Below are 23,488 nucleotides of genomic sequence, written 5' to 3'. Positions count from 1 at the left end.
AAAGAAAGAAAAAAGGTTTTAGCTGACTCCTCAGAAAAAAATTACATTCTGCATTCATCCTTGTTTTAAAAATTGAAGCTGTAACAACTTTATTAACTGAACTCCAAACTCTGGGCCTAATAGTAAGACAATGAAGTATCTGCACTTTAATGGTATTAAGGCAGGTATAAAAGTACTTGTATTAATTTATTCTAAAATGATGTAACATCAGCCAATGGTGGGACCTGCTGAGTTTGCCAAAACCAGTGCAAACGGGCTACTGGTTCCTCCATGAGCAAGCCATGTGAGTGCACCTGCTGAGCAGTGGTAATGTAATAAGCATACGGGAAACTCAAATATCTCAGACTTGTGTCTTCCACCGAGCACAAAAACTGAACTTAAACTGACTTTCATACCCATTTTATTTACGCCCTTGCTACCTGTACTGCAGTTGTGTGTGTGGGTATGTTTCTGTTTTTTAACCAGTTATTGTCTGATTAGGTCAAATTTCCAGCAACATTAAGGTATTTAAAGTGCAAACTCTCAAAGCTCTATTTGATAACACAGTGTACACTCTTGACCCTGCCATGCATTAACACAAAAAGGAAATTTACAAATCTGGCTTATTAAAATAAAACATTAAAGTTTTATTATATATGTTTAAGACCATAGGTAAGATAAAAAGTAGGTAGTACAAATTATAGACCAAATTAATAGCTCCACTCTGTTATTTGATTCTAATATTACTGCTCTGGATAAACAGCTGGTAGGGAGAGAGAACCTGAACTTGCTTATTTTACTAATTGGAAGATCGATGAAAGAGCTGCCTTACTCTGCAGCTTCCCTTCAGCCTCACGGCCAACACATGACCACAGCCAATCCCTGAAACAGACAACAGTCTCGTCAGCCCAAGGCCACAGCTTAATCCATTAAGCAATGATTTAGTTGAATCTAATAAACATAGTAAGTTATAGGTTTCTCCTTATGTCTATATGAAAGGAAGTTCTTTGGCAAATAAAACGGGTTCTAAATTATGCTACAGAAATTACTTTTTTGCTGTTACTTTTGTGGGATTTGGTATTTATATAGAAGCTTCAAAAACTTATTGATAAAAAAATAAAAAATTATATGAAATGATGAATTTTGTGATATACCCAGCACTTTAACAGCAGGTCAATAGATGTCTATTTAAAGAATAACATGGGCTTTTGAAGGTAAAGATTTTTCTTATCCAATGTTCCTCTTAGTAATTTGTGGAATACAACTTCTCTATTTTTTTTTTTTTAAGATTTTATTTATTTATTTGAGAGAGAGAGAATGAGATCAGGCCAGCATGAGAGGGGGAAGGTCAGAGGGAGAAGCAGACCCCATGCTGAGCTGGGAGCCTGATGTGGGACGAGATCCCAAGACTCTAGGATCATGAGCTGAGCTGAAAGCAGTCGCTCAACCAAATGAGCCACTCAGGTGCATGGAATATAACTTCTCTTACTTTAAGTATAATTTTTCTTTTAACTTTTACTTAAATTACCCCAATGAATGCTAGGAACCCAGAGAAGAATATGATTACATGCATATATAATAATCTTTTGAGATAAAGAGCAAATCAGAGAACTACAATATTCAATTTGCTGTGCAAATATATAAATGTAACATAAATGTCAGATTCTCTGAGATACAAGAAAAAGTCACCTACAAAAGACATGAAAACAAGTGGTTCCTCAAATAAACCCTACCTCAACCAAATGCCTTTTCCCCGACTCTCAGTACCCAAACCCCAAATCCCTTTCTCCTCCTCAGTCCGGCACCAAAGACTGCTCAAGAAAGAAACCTCCGGTCCTTGACAGCTCCTCCCCTTACCCATCCCAAATGTTTTGCTGTCCATTTCGATGGCTTTTCTTCTGCCGTAAAATCTAGCAGTACAGCACCCCAACTCGCTTCACCCACAGATCACCTCTCCCACGGCACTGCCAGGTCACCCCCATCTCTTGTCCAGTTCTTACTCCAAGAAGCTTCTTTTAACCAATATACCCGGGTCGGTTGATCGGACTAGATTTTGCAGGTGCCTCTTCTCCAGCTGGAAGTTCTGTGACAAAGGGGACCATATCTTTGCATAGTTTTACATGCATCCTCAGCATCATGCCTAGCACATGGTAAGTACTCAAGATAAAGTCATTAAACAAATAAGGGAAAATTTAAATTATATTAAAAAAACAAACAAACAAAACTTACTACCAATTATCATTCAAAGTCTACACAATGAACTTTTGCCCATCCAAGTAAAGGGAGCCAGGCTGTGCAGTTTTGCCAGGGTACTCAGAGGTTAATGAAAAAAAGCCATCTTCCAGTGAAGTTACTCCTACATTGAGTTTAATGGGCCATTAGTCTGAAGAACTCATGAGTGGTGCTGATTAAGAGATGGCAATCTTGTGGCATCATTCAATCTGACAGGCAAAATCACGAACTTCTCTGTTGTATAATTTTAATAGAATTTACACACAGTGAATATATAAGGTGGCTGTTTTATGCTGACTGTAGCTCAATACCTTTAATTTTGTTAAACTCTCTAACAATTTAAAACTTGACGGGAGTTTTAAGGTTCAATTTGAAAATGTTGGTTTTATAAACATGGTTTAAAATATCCCACGTAGCAGCAGAGTTAACAAAAAATTCAAAAATATAATATAAAAAGTAAAAGTATAACACATTATACATATATAATACATTGACTACTTCGTATATTTGAACAGATAGATTACTTTTTAGTCTAGCAAAGAATGTTGAGTAGCACACTTAATTTGTATCCGTGATATACATGCCATTTTATAAACTCTTGAAGTGATTTTGTTTTTTTCCACTTCATCAGTTTGAATTATTGTAAGCGAAACAACCATTGCTATTATCAGAGATGCCAGTGAGTTTGCCTACTGACTTTTCAATTTTAATTGCATTTACAAGTATAAACAGCTCTGAGCACTAATTTGTTCCCTCAGCAGCTTTTGAGAGGGAATGAATCTAAACACAATTAAATGCGTTGATATTTTTGAGGAGCTGAGTTATAAGGAGTTTCCGAACCAGGTCAACAAAAATTGCATTACAACTCCCTTACTAATAAAGAAGTTGAAGGCCAATGTAATTGACATCCTAACTATTATGAAAACTTCTTTAAAACATACTTCAAAAATGTCCTTGTAATTTTTTTTTATCATGAGGTCATTATTATTAGAGAACCAAGACTTTAATTGGCAACCATAATTGCTTTTATTAAAGTACTAGTTTCCTCTGGATAGAGGCCAGTTAGAAATTTATATAGGCAGTATATTTCTATATGAACAGTGGTCTTTTAAAAAGTTAAGCTGTTCCTATTCAATATCTTTCTTTTTTTATCTTTTCCAACTTCCAGCTCTGATTTTGTTATACCATTCTCACATACTTTGAAAACTCTCCCACTAACCCATCTGGCATGCTATCCTCATTTCTATTCTTTTAAGATAAATTTACTTTTAAGAAAATTTGGTTAAACCCACAGAAGTGCAAAACCACTCAAATATCCAATTTTTTTTTTTTTTTGGTCTACCTATCACTATGGTCCCTTTTAAAACAAGGATATCTCCATGCCTATATTTAATCTGCCTTTTATAGTAACATATTTTTCCCCCCAAGTCAGATGATACTCTAAATGGTGCTACAAAATAGGCACAAACCCCAAACACTGATCAAGTCCTATCACATGTCCCATCACCCTTGGATTTTACCCCCAGCCGCTGGAAGATCTCTCATTTATGATTTGGTGGTAATGAGGTAGGCTAACCAATCTTTTTTTAATGTCCACCAGCTGGTCCTGTCAAAGAGCATGCTTCTCAGCCGACTGCACTGATGTTACTGGCTTTATGCTTCACACATTCTTGAATCTTATCATCTGGCTGCCTTATTTGTGATTACTCTCTGTCAATTAGACTTCATTTTGAATTTGCTTACTTATTTCATTTCCCAATCAAAGGAATGGCTTCTTCCACTTTGGTGCTCCCCAGGCACAGCGTGTCTAATGCAACCGGTAGTTGGATATAAAGCAGTAATACACGGCAGGAGCAGACTGGACAGCCTGAAGGGAGCATCCATGAGTTACCTCAGACATAAAACAGAATTACACAACTGGCAGTATTCAAACTCTGGGTTTGTGTGTTCTTTCTTAATATTTAAATAAGGCAAGAAAATGGAGTTAAAAATTTGAGTTCCAGGCTGTTAACATGCTGTGAAGAAATCTCACTGCCCTCCAGTATGACCAACATTTGTGCAACATTTCATGCAGTTCTGCTTCAAAATCTTTTATATGGACGCTCATGTCTTGCCCAGTTTAAAGAATTTTATCAGTTAAAATGTTTTTATTTGATGATCTTCTCTCTGTTGCTAAGAGAGCAAGGACAAGTACCTGCACGTTTATGTGCTGGCCATATGAAGAAGAATCCGGAGCTTACGTGTTCATTGTAAAAATGGGAGGGGAGCTAAACTTTGTTGTTCCAAGAAAGACTGAAGGGATTAAGAGGTTAAGTCTTTGTGAGGATGATTCCAATTTTGGACCAAAGGAAGAGAGGAAAAGCTCTATAGCTCTATAAGCAGGGATAGCACACCCACAACCATATTGCAGACAAGTCTTGGTTAGCCTACAAGTGTTTGAAAAGAAAAAGAAATACACACACACACACACACACACACACACACACACACGTTTGAAAAGAGAAAGATTTATATACACACACACACACACACACACACACATACATATACATATACACACACATATATAGATCTACTTAGAATTTGGTTTCTCTTAAGAACCAAATCACAAGTCTGGCAGCAATGGGCTAGTTATGAGAAGAAGCTATTGTCTGAAAATAGGGCAAGTGCTGTTTAATTTGAAACCATTTTATCATTTCCTTCATGAGTGTGTAAGGAACCTGTGACCCAGCAGGCTATGCAGCTGTGTTCATTAGTGACACTTGTACTGTACTGAGACTATGCAGTGATATCAGGTCTGAACTGCTTTGGTATAAAAACTGCTTGTTCTGATGATGCTTTTCTTTTTTTCCCAATGATGTTTTGACACCTCACTTGACCAGGCTATTCTTCATCTGATGAGCAAGGAGGAGCAGCTAAGCTAGGATTCAAGAAGAGTTATTACTACTCTATCTACTGCCCATCACAGTCACTCACAGTGGAGGATGCTCAGTCTATCCTATCATGAGACTAAAGGTAGGAAATCAGACCAACGGTGGAAAGGCAAGAATAGAAAGTTGGAGCACCTGCTTCCTTCCCACGCCCATGGCAAGCTAGGCTTCTATTTTTATTGGTTGTCTTATGTGCCTTCATGAGTATGGTGGTTCTTTTTTTTTTTTTTTTTAAAGAATTATTTATTTATTTGACAGACAGAGATCACAAGTAGGCAGAGAGGCAGGCAGAGAGAGAGAGGCGGAAGCAGGCTCCCGGCTGAGCCAAGAGCCCAATGAGGGGCTCGGTCCCAGGACCCAGAGACCATGACCTGAGCTGAAGGCAGAGGCTGTATCCCACTGAGCCACCCAGGCACCCCGAGTCTGTGGTTCTAACAGTGTCCTATTCCCTTCTACCCCATGCCTTTAGCTGAAGAGTCACTTAAGAGTGTGTCAAATTCAAGTACCAAACATCCTGTTTAAAAGTAAGAGGTAATTGCTTATCTCTGCATTTAGCAGATGGAATTGCCGGCAACCACAATAAGCCAATACACAGATGGGTTCAGCAACTTGCTTTTCCACACTTGGGAGAATCATTGCCCTAAAGAAAGATATACCAACAGGTGGACTTTAGACAGCAGATTGCAGCTTAGGATGTTTACTCCATTCTAAAGTTTTGTGTGTGCTAAGAGAAGGATTAAGCAGTTAAACAGCTTAATCCAGTGAATGAATTATAAGGGCAAATTTCAGTGAGCAGGAGTTCAGAGAGAGAATGTAAAAAGATAAACCGCCATCTCTAATAACCAAGGAACTGAGATGGAAAGGAGATCTATAAAAACTGCAAATGACTCGTTAAAAAGAGAACCTCTCGGGGCGCCTGGGTGGCTCAGTGGGTTAAAGCCTCTGCCTTCAACTCAGGTCATGATCCCAGGGTCCTGGGATTGAGCCCCACATCGGGCTCTCTGCTCAGCAGGGAGTCTGCTTCCTCCTCTCTCTCTGCTTGCCTCTCTGCCTACTTGTGATCTCTGCTTATCAAATAAATAAATAAAATCTTTGGGGAAAAAAAAAAAGAGAAACCTCTCAGTTAATTTTACTTTTTCATTGTAACAGTTGGCACCCTTGGGAGACACACCTACGTAACAACTGTTTATTACTAACAGTACAAAAAGCAACAATTCCCTAATTTACCTACCTGTTTTTTAATTAGCAATGTCCAGTACAACTTTCTGTGCTGATGGACAGGTTCTGTATCTGTGCTAGCCAATACAGTAGCCACTAGCCACCTGGAGCTATTAAGCATTTGAATGTAGCTGATATGACCAAGGAACTAAAGTTTTAACCTTATCTAATTTTAGTTAAGTTTAATTACCACATTGTAGCGAGATTATCAAATTGGACAGGGCAGTTTGTCCAGAGGTAATTAAGCAAAAGGGTACTTGGCATGAGAACATGGATGGAAGCTACCCATGTTCTTACTGATGGTTTCATATGGGATACTAAGCTCACAGTAGCACACAATACAAAAAGCTAAATTTGCTTTTCTAGTACATTAAAATATGTCAATTTTAGACTATTTTTTAAAGTGGCACAATTAAAGCTGCACTATAAAAAGTTTTAAGTCAATAATCCAGCTGACTCAAGTAAACCTCTACTTGTTCCATTTTCCCCAAAAGAACTTTAACTGAGTGTAGACCTTTACTCTAAAATTGTTTTTGTGCACAAAGCTGTCATAAAAGACTCTTGAAAGGCTACTCAAATTAACTGTAGTATGATTGTGAGCTATCAGTTTTAAAATATCTACTTGTATGTGACACAGAAAGACTCTAATTTGCAGACCCCCTCCCCCAAGCCCCTAGCTTTCCTAAAATTACAGGTTCAAAAGCCAGAAATGTGATAGGGGTAAGAATTCTTTGCCCTTTATCTCCTGAAACCTGGTTAAGGTTCTGAATGATTGATCTTACAAATAAGAAAAACAAACTGAAAAGCTGTCCCAAAGTTATTTTAAAACCTCAGTTTTACATCTCAACTTTGTGCATACATTGGAATCACAGTTCTTAAAACTCTTAAGTTCTTAAAATTCTTAAAATTCTATTCCTTAAGTAAATGCTAAATGGCAGAATCTAGTAGAGATATATTAGTGAATTTGAAAGCATGTATAATTCATTTACCACTATAGGTAGTAAATGGCAGAAGTTCAGGCTGATGGGAAACAATCATTACAATTCATTAACCAGTTGATAAGAAAAACTAAAGCTAAAAAAAAGCAATGATAGTTGATAAATCATACTGCAAAATGCTTGTGACCATGTGTTATAATTGTATCAAAGTAATTCTACAGTAGAAAGAACGAAACAAAGGGGTCAGAGAACTGACATATGACAAAGTTTTCCCATCACGAAACAAATAGTCTTTTTTTTTTTAATTGGAAGATTACATGGTATTAATTCAGCAGTAATGGAAGCCATTAAAACAAATGATAGGACTGCAAATTGGGACATGCCTCTGATCTAAAAGTCTACCTCTGAGAATTTAAGCTACAATGGAATGGGGATTTAATCAGACAAGCCTAAAAGATGTACATATAAAGATTAGTACTGGTAAACTGCAAGGAAGCTAAACATTCATCAATAGGATTGTGGTTGGGGCGCCTGGGTGGCTCAGTGGGTTAAGCCGCTGCCTTCAGCTCAGGTCATGATCTCGGGGTCCTGGGATCGAGTCCCGCATCGGGCTCTCTGCTCCGCAGGGAGCCTGCTTCCTCCTCTCTCTCTGCCTGCCTCTCTGTCTACGTGTGATCTGTCAAATAAATAAATAAAATCTTAAAAAAAAAAAAAAAAAAGGATTGTGGTTAAATAACTTAGGGCACAATGGGATGCAACCTTAAAGAAAAAGTGGTAGAATTTAATCTAACATGAAAAAGATGTTCCGAATATTGTAAACGAAAAGGCTGCTTATTAGTTGGTACATAAAGTTTGATTTCATTTTTTAAATACAATATACTGGGGCGCCTGGGTGGCTCATTAAGCATCTGCCTTCAGCTTAGGTCAGGATCCCAGGGTCCCGGGATCCAGCCCCCCATCGGGCTCCTTGCTCAGCAGGAAGCCTGCTTTCTCCCTTTCCCACTTCCCTGCTTGTGTTCTCTCTCTGTATCTCTCTCTGTCAAATAAATAAAATCTTAAATACAATATACTATACCTGTGTGCACATGCACATACATAATCTATTGCAGAAAATCATTTAGAACATAACAAAAGTATCAAGAGATTGATGGTAGATAGGTGGGCCTATGAATCTTAACATTTTTGTTGCATCCTGTATTTTGATTTTTCTATAATAAGCATAATTTGCTTTTTCAATGGAAAACATTTAAAAAATGCCTGTGAAGAAATACATTTTGGTTTGGGAAAGAACACAGCATTCCTTAGGCCAAGACAAATTATGCTTTAAGTTATTGTACTGTATGTTCCAACGGACTAAGTGAAACAATAAAGACGGAGCTACTGAAATTGTAAGACACACACATGCCTAAAATTCTCAAGTTTTATCAAGACTGTGAGAATTTTCTTAGACTAAAAATGTATGTAGCAAGGAAAAGGATCTACCTTCAAATGAAAACAGTTCTCCTGCCCCCCCGCACAAATCAGCAGCTGCTACATGAGGGAAATGATGAAAGCTAGAGCAGAAAAACCTAGTGAAATCAAATCACAGAAAGGTAAACTCAGGGACAGCTGGAGAGCTCAGTAGGTTAAGCATTCGACTCTTGATTTCAGCTCAGGTATCACAGGGTCGTGAGACTGAGCCACATTAGGGGCTCTGTGCTGGGCGTGGAGCCTACTTAAGATTTTCTCTCTCCCTCTCTCTCTGCCTCCCACCCCCCTGAAAAAGGTTAACTCGTAATAAATTCAAGCCTCCTCAATGTACATAAAACATTATTTTGTCAATGGAGAAGCTGTTCAATATACAAATCACAGGAATCTTTTCAGTACTATTTCATCTTTTGAGATGAGATGCAAACAGAATCCTTCTATATCTGAATTTAAATACTAACATTTGCATCACATACTAAATATATTTACCACAGGGCTTCTATATTCATCATCTCCTCTACAAAATACATGTACTCCCAAAAGTTGAGCTGTCGCATATTAGGAGAAAGGAGAAGTAAATGGTGTTTAGAACAGAGGAAAAACTTAGACAAAGACATGAAGTGAGAAAGAGGGAGGGAACCAGAGTGGAAAGGGCAGAGATGGAGGGGGCACCCCTTTGAAGAGTAATGCAAGATCCAAGTGGCCAGCTGAACGGATATCATAACGTATCTTAAAAGTCATGTTAGGGAGGGGTACCTGGGTGGCTCAGTGGGTTAGGCCTCTGCTTACGATTCAGGTCATGATCTCAGGGTCCTGGGATCAAGCCCTGCATCAGGCTCTCTGCTAAGTGGGGAGCCTGCTTTCCCCCCCCCCCCCTCTCTGCCTGCTTCTCTGCCTACTTGTGATCTCTCTGTCAAATAAATAAATAGAATCTTAAAAAAAAAAAAAAGTCACATTAGGGAGCTAATAACTTAACCTGAAGAAAATGGCAAGGAGTCAGTGGATAGTTCTAGGACAATGAATGACATGAAGAGATCTGTACTTTAAAGACTTTTCTCAATACTGAGAGAGAACTGGGGGTGCAGGGCAGTGATGGGGATAAAGGGATTAAATTTATGAAATGAATTAAGTGGTCTTGAGGAAATACTTGTTAAGGAGGAAAAAGGGCCTGGACAAAATTATAGCAGTGGGAATGAAAAGCAGGTAACAAACAGGAGAGAACCAATAGGGCTCAAAGACAGACTGCAAAAAGAGGGTGGGTGGAAGGAGCGGGGTAGCAGATAGGACCTGTTGCTAACTAACAGGCCAATTCGCCTTTGTATATCAGAAAATCATCCCGGCCAGAGCACACTGCTTGAACAGCAGAGCCTAGGTAAGATTTCTGCTCTATATATCCCTGCACCTACAAAACTCTACATGGAAAGTCCTGAAGAACCTGGAACTCTTCATTCACTAATGGTGTTTTTTCAAAGCTTGCTCCTGAGACCACCTGCCGAAGAGTTAGCTGGGATTCTTATTAAATGCAAATTTCTAGACTCAACTCTAGACCTACTGAACCAAAATCTCTGCATAAGGAGCCCACAGTTTCACGTGAACAAAAGATGAATGAAATATAAATTACATGTGTATATGGAAGTAGAGATAAATTTAGTTTAAGAAACGAATTCAAGACACATTCAGAATATCTAACTGGAGGGGTCTAGCAAGCAGTTGAATGTGCAGATCTGGCACTTAGAAGAAAGATTTGGTTTGGCCTGGCACTGTGTCTGTGGTAAAGTAGAGGTATGGTTGAAGACACTGCAGTGAAAGAAATCAAGGAGTGCAGTATGAGAAGGCAAGAACAGAACTCAATGAAACACTAGTATTTCAGGGACCTGTAACAGTCAATGAACCTGGAAAGACAGAAAACTGGATAGAAAAAAGAAGACATGTATTTTATCATAGAATCCAGGGAGTCAAGTATTTCCAAAAAGTGGGAAATGTTAAATGTCAGATTTTGGAAATGGTGACCAATGACAGGGCACCGAAGAGTGAGATGGGAGCACGGACAGAGGAGACCTTGGACGGACACTACTGTTTTAAGAACTATGGTTTAAAGGACAGAAAGAATTTTCACTTGATTTTTCCTTTTAAATATAGGAGACAAAAGCATTTCTGCCCTTCTAATGACCCTTTTGGTCAATCTGGCAGGGTACAGGGATGATAACTGTAGGTAGGTAAGATGACCAGTAAACCCAAGTTAAAGCAAATGGAGGGGAGGGTAAATAAATGGATTAAGAAGAGTGGGAGGAAGAAGACAGTCTGTGAAAAGCACGGTCTGTGAAAAGCACAAAACTTTTCTATATCCACACTTAACTGGATTAATTAAGATCTTAATTTCTTTCTCAAGATACTCATGGCTAGTATTCATCAGACACAGTTAATAAATACACTGGTAACCTAAAAGCTTTCTGGAGAACTTTCTGATACAGTATGTAGGAATTGTATTTTATCTATATTGTATTTATTCTACTCTGTAATAGAAATACAGCCAGAATGTTGCTTGACATTGAGTTGAAAATTGTTGATATCCTGAAAATATTCTGCGAAGCCAAAGTCACATAGTCAAGATTATAAAGGAGACTTTTTAATAATAATAAACAGAAATGTTCTCAGGGTAAATATTAATAGTGTTAATGAGGAAGTAGAAAAAATACAAAAATTTTAACATATTTTATGTATGTGTAAGTATCTTATGTTAATTTTGAAATATTCCCCAATGCCACTAAACTGGGCTGTTTTCAAATCAGACTGGCAATTTTTGTTCCTTAAATTAATTGTAGATATTATTCTACCAGTTATCCTAAGCTTTAGGTATTAAAAATGTCATTTAAAAAAATGTCATTTAAATATATTTATAGAATACTTTAGAGAGACAGGAAGGTGTTTTTAGTGTCTACTAAAATCTCCACATTACTACATAGGAAATGAACATTAAGTGTGAATTTTAAGTAAGGTAATACATGGAAAAATATATTAGTGACTGAATTTATACCTCATAAAGGGAAATAATTCCTTATCCTCTTCTAACATGCTATATAATTCCTTTATTCTACTGTCTTTTACCTCCTCTCAAGTAAATTTTGCAATGGTGGGATTTATGTTTGTTTTGTTCAATGTTTTATCCTCAGCTACTGGAATAATTTCTGGCAGTTGCTTAATTAATATTTACTAAATAACTGAGCTTAAAAAATTGCCATGGACCCAACCACATAGCTTTAATTATGAAATTTAGATTTTAATGGGTATGCACAAATCATTATTCTGCCTTACCAGTATACAACTGAGAAAGTAATGGCAAAAAGCAACCAAAAACTAGATACACTAATTTAAAATTATTTGTAAATAAACGACATTCCCTTATCACAAACTATAAATCCAAGGCTGTGTTTAATGGGTTTATTCCCCTTATCAAAAGCTTAACAGATGGTGTGCCAAATTGGATCAGCATAATTTAAACCCACTCTAACTAGAACTATAGTTAATATCACATTTTCACAATTTTTCAGTGTCAGCCACTTTGGTTTCAATCACATACATTTTTCATATATTTGAAAATCTCTGAAATTCAACTATATTTGTAATACACAATGTTAATTTCCTATATAACATGGAGATTAAATTTAAGGTGCTGTAAAAGTACCTTCTAATTTCCAAAGTGCTATACAAATATAAAGATATGTTGTTTTTATATATATTTAGTAATAAACCCTTGAAAATTACAAGTTTTATTATTACAATGTCAACAGAGGTGCAATATTTCTATGTATGTCCTAAATATTTCCAAAATGTTCTATTGATGTAGTTAAGTTCATTGCTCATTATCTTCTAAACTCAGAAACTAGAAAACTCACCTCACAAACTACCCGTTTCTCTCTCTCACAGCATCCGCTGGCACTTACTGGGGCTGATGAGCAAAAGGAACATTGTGTACAATTCCAGAAATGGTGCTAACATTTGCCCTTGTGTTTGCACTGACTGCCTCCTTTACTTAGAACCCTAGTTCTTCTTGAGAGAAAGACTAATCAGGGCATGTGAGCCTCCATTACCTGGACCGTTAAGAGGAAGAGAACAGCATTAGAACCACCACTACCCTCATTACCAGCTGACATCTGCATGATTCTAGTAAATGTCAGTCTATGCTCCACTAGCTAATCTCTTCTGGAGATGACAAGACAAGTCACATGTGTGTGTCCCTTCTCTCTGATCATTACCAGTCCAAGCCACGAGTTCTAAAAACTGTATTTTCTTGACAGATTGTTTGTTGAGATTATTATAATCTATATGGAGACAACATCACTCCACTCTCTTCGGTCAACAGAAATGTACATTTTCAGATATACCAATGAACATGGATGAATCAAATAATATATGGGTAGAAATAATTTTTAAAAATTACACGTCTCTTGAGACCCACATTTCGTTCCTTGCCTCAATATTCACATTTGTATAATTCATCTCTAACTCTGCCTAAAAGTTAGTTAGTACCTACTAAATTTTAATAGTTCGCCTAGTTTTCTTTGGAGGCAGAAATGATTTAGGCACTTGGTTTTTAGAGTTGGAGGCATTGGGTTTGAATATGTAAGCTGTGCAATTTTGGACTAGTTACCTAAACACTCTGCTCACTGTCCTCATTAATCAAATTGGGATAAGACAGTACTTCATACAGTTATATTAAGAAATAAAACAATGCATGTAAAGTTCATAATACTTGACAAACAATACCCATTATTTAGATAAGTCCCTTATCTAAAGTCCAAGTGCCTTAAGTATCTACTGACAGTTGAACTAGCTTTTCCCAACATGAGAGTGATATTTCATTTCTTCCATAGAATAGAGAAACCTATCTTTGTCTTCTTTCTTTACAGGCCAATATTACTTTGTATGCAATAGAAAAATTACTCTTATTTCTGGGTAGCTGATTTCTCTTTTATCAACTTTCCAGTAACAGTTTTAAATTATTTTAATCACAAAAATTCTATCCCTTTACTGAGAATAATTTTGACCTACATATTAAAGATTTTCAATCTAGACTTATTTCCGTATCTCATAAAACATTTTTCATCTCTGACCACAGGATGGGATGAAATAACTATGAAGTTGAACCAGAATGCCATTTTTAAATATTCTAACTAACCCTTTTTCTATAAATAATTATATAATTATAAAATTATGATGCTATTTCCAAGATATTCTGCCTTCCTTGTTTTCAACTTTAAATTACTGATTTAAGGAATATGCTTTTATCACTGATTTAAAAAGGACTCAGGATCATCCAGTGCCTTGGGGTCATCATTATGAGCACAAATTGCTCTGCTGGGGTATCCAGTATAATAGAAATGCAAATGAATCTAGAAATCCTCTTTCTAAACACAGCTCTGTTAAAAGTCTTTGGGGAAAAATACTGTTTATCCTCCTGATTGAAAAAGAGCCAATTATCATCAGTTAGTATTATTGGCTACATTTTATTTTTTTGAATATGGTACAAAGTTCTATTAGTAAGATTCATAAGACCTTTATAGTAGACTCCAGAAAGATCTCATGAAATTCTGTACAAGGGCAGAAAAACAGCAGAGAAGCTTCACTGTGAGCAAGTTTAAAGGGAAAGAAATGTAAAGAAAAGCGGTACTCTGAAGTCTCCTTTAGACTGATTCTCTCATCAGTCAGATACTCATTATTCCTTGACAGTCCTCCGTGCTGCTGCTGATTAGGTACTAGCAAATAAAAGAGACTCTAAAAGAAATCCATGCCCTTATGAATTACAATTGGGGGGAGGAAGCACATCAAACACAGACAGAAACAAACAATTACAGTAAACAATTATAACAAGTACCTTGAAGAAAATGGTGCTGTGAGGAAAAGATCAGTGGGGAGAGTAGTGGTGGTGGTGGGGGGAAGGGGCAGGGAAAGGGAGGGAAGGCTGCTTTGAGAAGGAACTTTTTAAGAATTAAGATACAGCTGGGTTCTCTTTGTGGAGCCACCTTGCCTCTCTCTTAGCTAGGCTTGTCAAGTCTTCACCTCCTCCACGCTTGACCTCCAGCCCTGATGTTTTGGTTAAAGGGATGGAGGGGGAATTCGCTTATTTACTCATTCACTCATTCTGAAAAGAGATCTGGACAGGGTAGGAATAATAGCTTAGATCTGGACATTTAGTTTGAAGAACTTATGGGTTATACAGATAAAAATGTCTAAAAATTAGTTGCACATTTTGATGTGTAGCTTGGGGAAGAAGCGGGAAAGGAGGCAGGAGTTATTTTGCTAGTTTTCATTATATAAAAGGTTAGGAAAGCCCAAAGATTGAGGATAAAAAGCCTAGGACAGCGTATGCCAACACTGAAAAAACAGAAAAACAGAAACCTATACAGATTATCAGAACTAATCAGAAACATCAGGAAAACCACTGAGTGAATGGCATCAGGCTATGGTCTCTAATTTAAGCTCTTAAAATATGACAAAGGGCAAACAGAAATGTTCATTCCCCACAGTGGTACAGCTCTGACATGAGAGACCTGATCTGAATCCCTTGTGTCATTTACTATCAATGTGAATTTAGGGCAACTGTACTTGACCTCAGAGCCTTCATTTCCTCACACACAAATGGAACTACTACCACTCATCTCTTAGTCCTGATGGGAGAGCTCTGTTCGCTATAAAAACGCTTGATTCTGCTTAAAAATCTTTGGCAAAGTGAGGGTTTCCCACCTTCCTAGTCATTTCTCCTGGCACTTTAGCTATATACTGTGTCTCTAAATGGGAGAAAATAAATATGAGTCATTTCCTATTTAAAACTTAAATGGGCGGGACGCTTGGGTGGCTCAGTTGGTTAAGCAAAGCCTGCCTTCAGCTCAGGTCATGATCCCAGTGTCCTGGGATCGAGTCCTGTATCGGGCTCCTTGCTCATCCAGGAGCTTGCTTCCCCCTCTGTCTGCTCTGCCTGCTGCTCCCCGTTTGTGCTCTCTGATGAATAAATGAATGAAATCTTTAAAAATAAATAAATAAATAAGAAATAAAGCTTAGATGTGCATATACCTCTAGCTGAATGGACAGAGTAATGATACCCATAAGTAACTTGCCCAAGTTCTCCCAGTTAATAAATGGGAATATGAATGCCGACAGTCTGCTCTGGAATGTCTGCCCGACCTGGCATTTCTGGACCTTTGGAACACGGTCTCAGGAGCCTGTGCTCCTGATCACTACGCTTCGGTGACTGTGCAGCCCCAGCCTGAGCATCAGGAACAAACAAATCTGTGCTCCAACAGTTATTCTGCCAAGTACTCTTCTTGGAACAAAGGGCAACAACTGGGTTTGGCCTTCTGAAATAGATTCTGGCACAATAATTTCAAGATTAAGAAATACAAATATGAAACTGCTCTTCCTGGTTACATGTGAGTGACAGATGTGTCCAGCTGTAGAAAAGCAAGCTTCCTTGTAAAGGTGTGAGGGAGGTGGAATTACCATGTTGGTCTATCATCAACAGAGTCAGGGAGAAGGTAGGAAGAGTTTTTCCAAGATTCTAATCTCTAACTTCCTTCATCACACAAGCTTCTAACAGAGTAAAATACTGGGAGAGGGTGTCTCTTAAGAACAGTAGCATTAATCATTACATGTTATATACTGAGATAGGTCAAAAACTTGACAATTCTTAAATCCTTCTGGCAACAAGTCCACATGTGATCTGGCTGCATACCCATCCTCAGAATACAATCCTTCACTTTGCTAAAATCCCTTCTAGTTCTAACTCCAGGATTAGAAGAATCATTAGAGCATGACTTGTTGGTAGGAGCTGGAGCTCAAATAGTTTGTCTTCGATGTGGAATAACCTTTAATTACTAGAAAGGCCTCTCTCTATGGCTGCTTTCACCTGTTGCCTACTCAATATTCTTTGTCCCTTTCTTTGAAAAATACTGATTTTACTTGGAGCAGCTTCTCTCAAAGGGCAACGAAATTTGTAAAAAACTACTATGTGGAAATTCAGGGAAAACTTTTTAGATGCAGGAGACTACTAACAGATGACCCTGAAGGTGGTTAAGTATGTGGTAAGGAAGGTGGGATAGAGAAACAGAAACAGGAGAGACCTTCTAATCACGGAGCTACCATACCAATTTCAGACTCAACTTCTTTTTATATGGGAGATATAAATATCCATTTCACCATTATTACCTGGATTTCCTGTTATATACAGCCAGATCTCATTCCTAATGGATAAAACTTCCCAACCAAAATTTGTGTACAATCTAAGTTTTAAGTTCATCCTAGACTTTAGAATTAGAAAATGTAACAAAGTTAAAAGGGAGGGAAAGTTGCGAGTAACTTCAAAGCAGCCAGGGATAAGACTGTGGAACCTGGCTCCTCATAAATGGTTTACCAGTTAAGTCCCAAGTCTTCATTAGATGTTGTTAGCCTAGATTCAATTATTTTTGTTTAACAATATCCTACAATTTAACTTATCACCAGCCAAACCCACTTGCCACTTCCATCCTTCCTCTTTCTGATCATATAATGAGGTTTTGCTGTTACTGCCACTAAAACGTGATCAGTTTATTCAAAGTGTCACAGGTACTTTAAAGGCATCAAAAAGGCAGTTAAGAAAAAAAAAATAATAACCTCGTGGCTGTATTTCTAAGTATATCAAAGAGAACCCAGTTAAAGTTCAAAAGTCACATAAGTTTTATATTTAAAAGTGCTCTCTTTATTTAATACCAATGTAAGATATCTGCAATTATGTGACACAAGTGAAAGAGGCTAATGCCAGATTCAGTTAGCTACTTACACAGTTTCCCTATCATAAGGGATGGGTTCTTTTTACTGAAGCGCAAAGATGCTGGAATGTCAGAAGCAGGACCGTGGAAGAACTAACGACAGACTCAGTAGTAAATAAACAGTTTTCACATCCAAACCGAATCAGGACTTGATGAGATTCAAACTGTTCTCTGACTACGAACCATGTGAACAGTGTTTTGGTCAAAGACACAGAATCAAGAAAGAACAAGATTAATAGTAATCACTAAGTTTACCAGTGCCTTAACCAAGAAAAAACACCTAGGATTTTTCTTGCTAGAAAGATACCGAGGATCTGAATTTGGGTTGGCTTCTAGAAAATATCCTAGAAAGTTCAACAAATTAGGGGGAGAATGCCGAGATGCACGAGTAAGCATTAATGATGCTTACTAATCCACCATCAAGTTAGCCTAGAACCTTGCTTGGCATAAGAGGAACTGATCCAGTCTTAGGAAAAAAAAAAAAATCTCCACAGAAAAGAAAGGAAGTCAATTCTTAGAGGAAGGTAGGGATGCTCTAAGAATTACTTGCACAGCTTTTTGGCACAAAATGAAAACAAACAGACAGCATGAAGTAACGTCAGAATTCTGGATCTTTCTCCCCTCCAGTTTCATTTCTGACTCTGTTACCTTGTGCAACTGAGTCTCATTACCGGCTTCTGACCATCCTGGGCTAACTTTCTCCCAGGCTCAATAGCTTAGGGAAAGATAGTAATTTCATCACTATTTGTAGAGATCTTAGCATAATGTACTATGAGGCATATTAGAGTATATGCACAAACAAATTTATAGTGTTTTAAAAGCCATGGATATAGGCCACGAGTATTACGAAGTTTATGCATCTGTCTTCTAATCCATAGGCAAATTATTCTAATGGTGAATTACAGGTACAAAGAAAAATCTTAGGTCTTTGAAGTATACCAGGAAGTATTCAAAATGTAGGTACTATTTCCTTTTAATTACTATAAAGTCACAGAAAAAAAGGCAATTAAGGCCATGCTCAGAATACGAAATCTAGTAAGATTTAACTGTCTTGTTATTTCTCTTTCTCCTTTTGTTTTCATTTTATAAATATATGCATGCACACAACTTTTAAACAAGAGGCCATTTGATTAGACCAGTTTTGATGTGACCTAATCAGCAATCCCAAAGCCATAAAATATTTTTGTTTACTATAAATGTGTGGACTCAAAATTAGGTAAATTGTTATTATTCCTCAAGAAAATTTTTAACTGGTTTCTTAGCAGAGAAAATAGCATGCTTTAGAGCAAATTTAGCCACTAGTAAACTAAGAAACCAGGTAAGATCAACATTACCATACTGCAAAATATTATACCAAACTAGTAAAGTTAAATGTCATGTTTTTATAAGTTCTCTTACATTCTAACATTCATTAATTGGCATTGTGCTAACAGCTTTGCAGTGGGAAAAAACCTTAAAAGACTTTAATAGATTTATTGACATAGACAAGAATATACCTTGTTATTTTTCAGGTATATGATTTCTTTATTATCACATTTTTTAAATTGACTTTTAAAAACCTGTATACTGATATGAAAACCAAAATTTTGTGTAATTCAGAGTTCTCATTTCCCTCCCTTTTCTCCTCTAAGTTAAAGTGGTTATAATAGAACTAGCTTGTCACTGGGACACCTGGGTGGCTTAGTGGGTTAAGCCCCTGCCTTCGGCTTAAGTCATGATCCAGAGGTTCCTGGGACTGAGTCCTGCATGGGTCTCCTTGCTCAGCAGGGAGGCTGATTCTCTCTCTGCCTCTGCCTGAGACTCTGCCTGCTTGTGTGTGCATGTGCGCGCTCTCTCTCTGACAAACAAACAAATAAATACATTTTTTTTAAGATTTTATTTATTTATTTGACAGAGATCACAAGTAGTCAGAGAGGCAAGCAGAGGGAGAGAGAGAAAGAAGCAGGCTCCCTGCCGAGCAAAGAGCCCAATGAGGGACTCGATCCCAGGACCCTGAGATCATGACCTGAGCTGAAGGCAGATGCTTAACGACTGAGCCACCCAGGTGTCCCAAATAAATACTTAAAAGGTGAGATGAATGCTTAATTCTAAAATAATGTTTCCTCATGAAGGTTTAATTCACATTTTGAAATATAAAATCTTGAGTGTAGTAGAGTACAAAATGGAACAGTTGTAATTCAAATTGAGAACTGTCTTTTAAGTTAAATGTAACTATTATTTCAACAACATAGAACTTCTATTTACATATTAAGGTAAATAGTATCAGGGCGCAGGGTGCCGGGGTGGCTCAGCCTGTTTGAGCATCTGCCTTTGGCTTAGGTCACGATCTCAGGGTCCTGCGATCAACCCCTACAATTGCCCCATGTTGGGCTCCCTGCTCAGCAGGGTGTCTGCCTCTCCCTCTGTCTCTCCCCCATTGCTCATGTTCTCTCTCAGATAAATAGAATCTTAAAAATATAAAAAATTAAAAGAAATACATTATCACAGGGCACCTGGGGGGCTTGGTTGGTAAGTGTCAGACTTGATTTTGGCTCAGGTCATGATCGTAGGGTCCTGAAATATAGCCCATGCTCAGTGAGAGGTCTGCTCGAGATTCTCTCTCTCTTTCCTTCTGCTCCTTCTGCCCTCCACCCCCCATGCTCTCAGAAAGTGTGCTACCTCTCTGAAATAAATGAATCTTTAAAAAAAAAACAGATGTTATCAGAAATGAAATATTTGCAGAAGTGGTACCTGAGAACTATTTGCATATTCTCTATATAATGACAAAAAGCCAGTTAAAAGGCATATTTTAAAAAGGCTAGAAAAGCAACTTATGGAAGTTTAGGTTTCGGTGGAAATAGTCTATCACAGCACGATCACCACTAATGATTTAGTCAGAAGCACTGGTTAGGAAAAGCTGGCTGCTGGAGCAGCAAGGATAGCTAATTAGGATTCAGGGAAAGGGGTTTCTAATATTAGCCCTATCAACTAATAAATACTGACAATAGATCAATGGAATTAAGATCATATATGCTGGAAACAGATCACCAGGCCTCAAACCCCAGCTTGTCAATTACTGCTGTGTGACTTCAAAGTGCTCTTCTTAGGTCTCAAAGGTTAGGATCCATCACCTTTAAAATGGATTACAGAAGCCATCTCAGAGCTATTCCAAGTTAAATAAGGTAATCCATGTAAGGTGTTTTATTATAGTGTCTGGCCCTAACAACAGGATGGTATCACCACTACAGCAACCTTGAACAGTCTTATTTGGCCCTCAGTTTGTAAATACAGGTTTGAGCTGGATCATTTCTAATGCCTCTGTCCACCCCAAATTAAAATCTACAATGTAAAAGAATATATAGGGCCAACTCTATTTTCAAAGAACATAAAATTAGATCTTTCACTGTAGTATTATTAAGGACATAGTAATTCAGATGCTATACAAGAATCATATTTCTAAGCAAGCCCCTTTAAATTAGTTATAATTACTAGAGTCATTAAAGCTGAAGTTGTATGTATTCTATTTACCCCCAAGAAATTCAAGATCTTGCATCAGTGATCATGTTCAGCAAATATAATTCTTCCAGAGAGTAAAATGGCAAAACTCTTATAACCGATATGATCTTAAATGGAAAATGAGTATCATATTTATATGCTTTTATTATAAAAATATTAAGATTCTTTTTAGAGTCATAAATATTTTTTAAAAATCAAGGTCCATAACATTAAGATTAAAGAAACACCTCCCACATGTTTCTTGAGGGCAAACTATTCATGTCCATACATGCATCAACTGTACGCCAATCCAGACAAATAGTACATGGTAACATTTTTTTTTAATAATTGGATAATTCTTTTTCATATGCTTTCAGAGATAATATTAAGAAATGTAAAAAAAAAACTTTTTTAATTTTTAAAAATTATTAAGTGTGTGTGATTATTGAAAAGAGGTTATCTAAAAATTTTAAAAAGTTTTCCCAGATAAGACAACACTAAGGAAAAGAGTTCTAGCTCACCTCAGTCAGGTACCAGCATGGAAGACCCAAGGAATTCAATTACATTTTATCCAACAAGGTAAAGAACAAAACCATCCACACAGGTCTGTTTTCAACTTGACAACTTAATAACGTCTCAACCCAGAAAACATGTTCACTAGTCAATACACATACTTTGTTTTTAGATTAGCAAAAACGGGATTAATACTGTGGGACTTAAAAAAAAAAAAAAAGATTTTTAAGTTCACAGCGGTGAGAACTTCAGCTTCCTTTCCATAAATCTTTAACAGATCTTCACACATCATACTTGGCACAATTTCTAACCATTCAAGAAATTTTATTTTACCTTATAAACTAGTTCAGCAAAAGTAAAGTTCAAATGAATCTACGCCGTGTCCTTACCCTCAATATTTAGCTCAAAACAAACGTGGCAGAAGGAGAGGGTTTCTTTGTCTGTTCCCAGTTTACAAACACTGCAAATGTTGTCGTCATTCAGATCAATGTTTACAAACTGCTCCTCCGCGTTCATAGTGCCCCTGTCGAGAAACAGAAAGGGAGAGTTACGCGATTCCCAGAACCTGACAGCGGGGCGGGGTTCGGAACTCCTGGGAGAAGGATGCTGTTTCTCTAATGCAGCGGACTCCCCAAACCAGCATCGCCACACTTGCGCTTCAGGCTCGCTCTTCCTGTGTAAGGACACGAAGCTGGTAAAACTTAAGGGTTGCCACAGGCGTCACATGCCCAAGCGCCTTTTTCGGATTCCTGTATTTCATTCGGCTGAGGAGGGCATCCGAAGGAAAGCAGGGGCGGGGGTTCTGCTCTGCTCAGTCCCGGCTCAGAGCTTAGCGGGGCCGCCAGGGGTCTTTCAACCTACTGAACGCTGTTAAATGCAGGGAAAACGACCTGTTCGGGACACCGCTTTGCTGTCTTCATTGTGGGGACCCCGGGGTGCGTTTCGCTAACTCGACGTAGCGAGGCTTCCCATCGGAGATGCGCGGCGGGAAAAGACACGTGGAGGCGCGCACACCCGAGGACGTCCGGGCAGCGTCTCCAGCTCCGGCACGGAAGGCCGGGCAGCGGCTCCCCCGTGCGGGTCCGGCACCGCCGGCGCCGGGGTGTCCAAGCCGGGCGGGGAGGCGCCTAGGGGTCCCCTCGCCCCGGACTCTCTCCCACCCAGGAAGAAGGCGTCCAAGGGCCAAGTCAGCCCTGGACTCAGCGCCGCGGGGAGCCAGGCCCCCAGTCCACATCCGGCGTTGGGGGCGCGCCCGCCGCTCAGGATGCCGCGGACCGGAGTCCGTCCCTCCTTCCGTCGGGGCGCCCCGCGCGGACCGGTGCCAGGGGCCGCGGGGCTCGGAGCGCGAAGGCGGCGGGACCGCGGGACCGACGCGCGGGCGGGTCGGGAACCCGGGGCGCGAGGTCTTTACCGTGGGCTCCGCGCGCCGCAGGAGCAGTTCCGCGGGGCTCGGGCTCCTCCACTATTGTTTCCGGCCGCAGCGCCGGCGGCCGCGGCGGAGGCTGCAGCCGCGCGCCCGGCCCCGCCCCCTCCCGCCGATGCCATCCCGCGAAGGCTTGTGGGGGGAGGCGCGGAGAGGCGCGGTCAACCGTACGGCTGCGCGCCAGCGCGGCGGCCGCGGACTCGGCTTCTCTCCGCCTGCACCGACGCCGCGGTCTGGGCGAGGACTTGCTCGGGACTCCGCCTCTCCCGACCGTATCTCTCACGGCTCTCCGGAACCGGACGACTCAGAGACGGCCCCTCTTCGAGGCGAATGGATAGAGGAGTCCGTTGCCACCTCCCCCTTCTGCGTCGTGGAAACTACTGCCCCGGGGCGGGGGCTGAAAAGTGACGGTTTGGATGGGAGGAGGGGACAGAGACGCGTGGGTAGGATTTTGTTTGAAATAAGTAGACGGAAGCGGTAGTTATCACTGAACGTCGAGTTAGGTTCCCGTTGAAA

At 39.1% G+C, this 23,488-nt stretch overlaps 1 protein-coding gene across 4 annotated transcripts in view; it reads right to left on the bottom strand.

Annotated features, from left to right (window-relative positions):
• The window catches only part of CUNH21orf91 (chromosome unknown C21orf91 homolog), a 130,565-nt gene that overhangs the window by 6,480 nt on the left and 100,597 nt on the right, over window positions 1-23,488 (bottom strand). The window contains exons 1-2 of one of the 4 annotated variants that reach the window (XM_045088185.1): window positions 22,961-23,313; window positions 21,939-22,072 (exon numbers count right to left, since the gene is read on the bottom strand). The exons of 1 other annotated variant lie outside the window; for it this stretch is intronic. In XM_045088185.1, the coding sequence (XP_044944120.1) occupies window positions 21,939-22,072; window positions 22,961-23,094 (268 nt within the window). In that variant the 5' untranslated portion in view covers window positions 23,095-23,313. Of the gene's footprint in view, window positions 1-21,938; window positions 22,073-22,439; window positions 22,913-22,960; window positions 23,314-23,488 lie in introns of those variants that run through there. 2 more of the 4 variants (XM_045088183.1, XM_004770513.3) reach the window with 2 other exon arrangements.

Source organism: Mustela putorius, unplaced genomic scaffold, assembly GCF_011764305.1.
Source record: "Mustela putorius furo isolate JIRA1106 unplaced genomic scaffold, ASM1176430v1.1 tig00003834_pilon_pilon_pilon, whole genome shotgun sequence".
NCBI lineage: Eukaryota > Metazoa > Chordata > Mammalia > Carnivora > Mustelidae > Mustela > Mustela putorius.
The sequence above is the reverse complement of the archived record's forward strand: the minus strand, read 5'-3'. Positions and strand labels throughout refer to the sequence as shown.